The sequence below is a fragment of the Gadus macrocephalus genome, chromosome 10 (assembly GCF_031168955.1).
Source record: "Gadus macrocephalus chromosome 10, ASM3116895v1".
Lineage (NCBI taxonomy): Eukaryota > Metazoa > Chordata > Actinopteri > Gadiformes > Gadidae > Gadus > Gadus macrocephalus.
The window spans coordinates 16,928,133-16,934,132 of NC_082391.1; the positions used below are offsets into that span (position 1 = coordinate 16,928,133).

Here is a 6,000-nt window from a genome sequence, read left to right on the forward strand (position 1 = left end):
TCAATTCGAAACAATTACTTTCTAATGGCTGTCGCCCCCACCTGAGGACTGATGGAAGTTGCCGCTTGCTGTGGCGACGTTCTCCTCCACGAGAGGCTTGATCCTCTGCTGGTCGCTGTCTTCTCCGGAGTCCTCCCCACCGATGGCCCCTTCGTCCCCATCCTCCTCCTCGCTGGAGGACGACTTAGACGCCCCTTTAGCCTTCCTCGCCGCTCGCTTCTTTTCGTAGGACCTTTTCAGATCCCCGGCCTTGGCGTCGGGAGACTTCTTGACTTCTTCCTTCTTCTTCTTCGTCCGGCTTGACCTTCTCTTGGTGGCCTTCTCCGGCTCAGAATCCTCTGAGCCGCTGTGCTGCTTCTTCTTCTTTGAGGACTTCTTGGATGCCACTGAGGATTTACTTTTGCCCTGCTCCGGCGGGTCAGAGTCGGAGGTGTCCGACTTCCTCTTGCGCTTGCTCGGCTTTTCCTTCTCCTTCTGCTTAAACAAGCACTTCTTGGCACTCTTCGTGACCTCCCCTTCGGCGGAACTGTGCTCTTCCGCCACCTTCTGCAGCAGTATGTCGGGCACGGGGTCCGAGTCAGACTCCTCCCCTTTGTCCTCGGGCGAAGAGGTCTTGGTCCGTTTTCCGTTTTTGGTCTTGGTGCTGCTGGACTTTCCGGCCTTGTCAGCCTTGTCCCGGTTCTGCTCTTCTGTCTCCGAGGAGTCCTCCTTGGCCTTGATCTCCGCCTGCTTCCTGAGTGGTGTGGTCTTTGTCCGGCTAGAGCGACGCTTACTGGGGACGCAATCAGTTGGAGTTCCATTCCTCTGTTTCACCTCAGAACCTGAGTCCTTCTCCTCCTCCACTTCTGCCTCATCCTCCTCCTCCTTTTCTCCATCCTCTTCTACCGCCTGTTCTTCCTCTTTTTCCACGTCATCCTCCTCTTTTTCCACGTCATCCTCCTCTTTTTCCACGTCATCCTCCTCTTTTTCCACGTCATCCTCCTCTTTTTCCACGTCATCCTCAACCTCGTTCTTCTTCCCTTCCTTCTTATTCTTCTTGCTCTTCTTTGGGGTTTCAACCTCCTTGTCCTTGCTCTTGCTCTTGGACCTGGATCTGGAGGACCTGGAGGATCGGGAGCTGCACGTCGTCACCACCGGCACGGGGGTGAGTTTGACGATGAGGTTCTTCACCTTGGGCTGGTGTCGCTGGGAGTTCGCCGCCTTCTCCTTGGACGCGGCGGCCGTGTCTTCGCCGGCCCCGTCGTTGGCCGCGTCGTCCGTCTGCGAGAGCATGGAGGAGTCAGCGAGGCTCTCCACCATCTGGAAGAGCTCCTCGGGAACCGACGGAGGAACTGAGACGATGTCGTGGTCCAGGGACATCTCATCCATCGGCATGTCGTCGTCGTCGTCTTCCTCGTCGTCAGACTTCGCCGTGACGTTGGCCTTGGCGGTTCCCGTGTCCACTCCCTTTGGCTCAGCATCAGGGGATCGATCGCTGTCCTCATCACCGTCCTCCTCCTCCTCCTCCTCCTCGTTGTCCTCCTCTTCCTCTTCTGGCTCCGCCGCGGCAGCGATATCGTCCACGAGTTCCGTGTCTGCATCCTCCACGCTTTTCCTGTGAACGTGTAACCCCTCGTCGCCGTTTTGCAACTCCATGTTCTTGAACTCGGGCTCCAACGCGTCCTCCAGGGCAGTATGGGCTTTCTTCAAATCGCTGAGCACCGATTTGAACGCGTTCAAGTGTCTATACCTGATGGAGTTGTCCCCTTGCTTCTCGCTCGCCTGCTGGATGAACTGAATGAACGTGTTGTTGAGGCCCGCCGTCGTCTCCACCAGCTTCTTGGCCTTTTTGACGAGCTCTTTGGAAACGTGCAGCTTTTTGTAGCAGAAGGTCATGGTCCCAGAGTCCTCGCCGTGCTCCTTTCCGTTGACGGCTTTGTGTTTTTTTGCCTCTTTCCCTCTGTGCTGCTTGCCGTCGCGCTCCTGACTCTTCTCTGGTCTACGCTCCTTGTTCCACACCGTTTCTAACTTCTCCATGATGCGCTGGCATTTGGAGGATAAGTCCGAGAGTGGCTCAGAGGTGCACACGTAGCAGTGCCACTTTGAGTTCTCATTGGTGATGACGGACAGCTCCTTCCGTCCCAGGTTGCGCAGAATGCACTTCTTGCAGAAGGCGTTGTTGCAAAAGTCGCAGCAAATCAGTTTGCCCCCTTCAGCACACCACCTAATAAAAAGAGAAGAGTTTAGATTGTTACATAAATTAGAGGTTTGCTTTTACTTACTTTTTTAGTAGTCTTTAGCCAAAATGTTATAGGGCTCACTGGAAAATGGTCCAAGTTTTATTCTCCCTGTTCGACTAAAAAGGATACAATATAATATTGTCATATTTATAAAAAATGTCAAAGTGGTGAACTGTGGTGAATCAGAATGAATGCATTGATTAAGTGTACAAAGTCATAAACTTAACATAATTCTAACAATTCAGTCAACAAATATAAAAAAAAATACATAAAACAAAAAGAAAGCTCTTATTCTTATGTGATTGAAAGCACCTGAACCCAAAAACATGTTAACAACCATTTAAAAAAATAAAAAAATTGAATGTGATTATGGAGGTTACACGTTTTCAAATAAGACATCGTACCTGCACTGCTCATCCATTCCGTCCGAGTCTTTGCTGATGTCATCACTTCTGTAAAACTTGTAACACGACTAGACACAGTGACATCCTCAAATCAATATACAGGTAAGGCATTTACATGAATGACTAACACTGACTACTTTTGGTAACTGAACATGCCAAAACACTTAGAACTGCATGGGTGGAAAACAAGAGAGAAAACTACCTTGCAAATAAGCACTTTGAGCACAGGATGCTCAAGAACAGAGTTACGTTGGAACTGATTAACTTGCTGCCCGCACGCTGTGCAGTTGACCTTCTTCTGCAAGGCATCATCTGTAATAAGGAACAGTTTGTTAAATAAAAATACATACACACAGCCTTTGTATTGTATGGCGAGGGGTAAAGGTATACACCCTTACCTGTGTTGCACTGTTTAAAATCCACTCTGAGCTTCATCGCTCCTTTATTTTCATTCACAACTGGCCTCATCACCAAGGTCGCTACAGGAAACATTAGATACATTTAGCATCAAACTAGCGAACACAACATTGTCAATATTATGCAACTGAACCACTCACTTTTGGAAATGCTGCCTCCATTGCTCTCTGAAAGATTGTCAGAAGCGACGTCATTTTCGGACTCTTCTGAACTGTCCGATTGATTTGCTCTTGTGAGAGGATCTTCGGTGGCTGGCAATCTAGAAACATAAGAATATTTTTGTGGACAGTAGTTAGGCTACAGCAGTACGACTGTGCTCACATACGTGTGTTTGATCAAATTAATGAGTAACAACCAATAGAAAACAAAAGGATGTGCTACTGAAACTAGCAAATTAATACTTTACTTCATAGTGTGCTTCATAGCCTCTGTCGAGCTGCCAGGCTGAGGATGAGAATATAATTGAATTCCATTTTATAACATAACATACATTGGATTCAAATGACTAAAAATATACTTTTGTTTTTATAAGTCTGCATGTAATTTACCACCCAAAATAATAAATAAAAAGGTTTACCTCCTCTGCCATCTCTGTCCCTTGATCTGAAGGCGATTCGCAAGAGGCCATACTCATCTAAATGGAAATTAAAAAAAATTGATTCTTATTATTGTTTAGCGTACTTAATGAGGCCGAAGGGATTTCTGATTAATCAGATTGAGCCATATTGAGCAACACGGTGGTCATCATTACGTGCCAGATATGTTTTAGGGAAATTCGTAGCCAATGGGAAAGTGAAAAAAAATAACAATAAACTAACAACCCGATTGTATACCATTATTTCTTTATCCCGTGTCAAATAAACAATATATTATGAAGCAAGATAAGAACACCATTAATAATGGGTTTCATCCTTTTTGTAATTCTACAGGTCCAACATCATTTGAATAATAAATACTCTCGAATAAGAAAACGCAATGTGCAGTTCGAACAGCAGAGGCAAGCGTTCCATTCGTAACATGTTACTTAGCATTGTATGTAGACTTATTATTATATTTCGGAGTGGAAGCCTGATGGTGCGAAGGCTCGGCCATTGTTTACATTGGCGTGTCACGTCATCATAATGTGCGCATCATGATGATGAAGAGACCGCTAGCGAATTGTTGATCAATCAGCTCAGTCATACAAACAAACCAAAGTGCCCCCCCCCCCGCCCCCCAACACCTCCATCGAAGGCCCTTATGTCACCAGACATCCCATGCCGGCTTCAAACGAGCAAGTCCCCACCATTACAGCATTTCAGACCTGCATGACCATGTCCCATTGTGTCATTGCAACAATGCAGTGAGCACAATGTTTTGAAAGAGTGCCGACCTTATCATCATCAACATCAGTACCGTAAGGAGCTAGCATCAGCAGCCTCTTCACTGCACAATTTATCCACCCGTCATTGCACGTTTCCCGGGCAACGATGCAGCCTTCACATGCATGCACCGAAAAATGCAAACAAGGGGCCTTCTCACACCCCCTGACTCAACGCCATGGTACAAGCTAGCGCAGGAATCGCGGGAATAGCAACATCTGGGCTAGCTGCGCTGGGCTGCCCTATGCCGATAGCTATACGTTAGCCTCCGGATTATTCAGGCGTCAGCAATTAAGTGCTCTTCTTTGTGGAAAGGTGGTTAAAAAATAAATAGGTATCTGGGTTTTCGTTTAAGGAATAACCCTGTGGTAGGCGGATAGACGATTATCGTTTTTGGGTGCTAGGGATCTAATGTGCCGGCTGCGCACACATCAGTGCTAGGCCAACACACACAAGCAATCACTGGAGGCTAAGTTAGCTGTAGCAAACTTAGCAACCTGATTGATGCAAAATTAAGTCGTCCCACTAAAAAAGCGCGAATGCGTTCATACCTCCTCTCCAAGGCGGGCGTTTCGTGATGGGCAGACACAAGACCAGTCGGTGCCACGGTCAATCCAATTCCAGCTAAGCTTTTTTTTTCGATGTCACTGCGCCGATAAAAACATCACATAACCAAACGAGTCCGGTCAGGGCAGACAAAGCACGGGGACCATCTTGCCGGATGGCTGTGGACGCAGTAAAATGGCGCATCTAGAGCAGATACTTTGAGCCATTTCATTGGTTGGCCGCGTTAAAAAAAAAAGTGCTTTCTGAATGGCTGAAGTTCCTGGAGGCTTGATCATAATAGACCTCTGAAGAATAAGTCCCGCCTCCGAAGCTCCCGGTTCCCTCGGTCAAATGTCTATGGGAAATAACATGTTTTTTTTTAATGATCGTGCATAACAAACTCTGTAGGTCGCGAAGAAGTAAAAACTGCGTCACGTTTTGAACTACACACTTTTTCCATCTAGTTTCGACTGGGTTTTTGGATTGTCGATGCCGTTAAAGTAGCAGTAATAATTGTTTACTACTTTAAAGGCACCGGTGTTACGCCGAATTCACATTTTCTGCCACATGCACGGTGTCGGTGTGCATTATAACAAAAACATAAATAAAACATGAGATCTCCCCCCACCGTTGGGTCTTACTTTTCTTGAAACTAACGTTAATTCTAATCAGCATTTTACACAGTAGCCTATAATAGGAAATGCTCAAAGGTAAACCAATGTTATTTAACACTGACTGTAGCTTTTTATAGGGAAAGAAGCAACGACGATGGACCGCACTAAACGCCCTATCCATTGTATGGGTCTGTAAAATGCTAATCAAATCAAATCAAATGTATTTATTAAGCACGTTTAATAACAATATGAGGGGATGGGGGGAGATCTTAAGTTTTATTTATGTTTTTGTCATGCCTGTCTACCTTCAAACACGTGCATGTTGCAGAAAATATGCAACAGCGCCCCCTGGGGTCACACTTTTCGGTGGGTCGCCGAATTCGGTGTAACAAAAAACCCAGTCGAAACTAGATGGAAAAAGTGTGTAGTTCAAAACGTG

General features: G+C 46.4%; 1 protein-coding gene across 2 annotated transcripts in view; it reads right to left on the reverse strand.

Moving 5' to 3' along the window:
- atrx (ATRX chromatin remodeler) overlaps positions 1–5,158 on the reverse strand; it is a 28,344-nt gene extending 23,186 nt beyond the window's left edge. For both annotated transcript variants that reach the window (XM_060062901.1, XM_060062900.1), the window contains exons 1-8: positions 4,953–5,158; positions 3,618–3,674; positions 3,447–3,484; positions 3,181–3,299; positions 3,022–3,102; positions 2,826–2,935; positions 2,624–2,691; positions 42–2,203 (exon numbers count right to left, since the gene is read on the reverse strand). In XM_060062901.1, the coding sequence (XP_059918884.1) occupies positions 42–2,203; positions 2,624–2,691; positions 2,826–2,935; positions 3,022–3,102; positions 3,181–3,299; positions 3,447–3,484; positions 3,618–3,674 (2,635 nt within the window). In that variant the 5' untranslated portion in view covers positions 4,953–5,158. The remainder of the gene's footprint in view (positions 1–41; positions 2,204–2,623; positions 2,692–2,825; positions 2,936–3,021; positions 3,103–3,180; positions 3,300–3,446; positions 3,485–3,617; positions 3,675–4,952) is intronic.
- Positions 5,159–6,000: the final 842 nt, after the last annotated feature.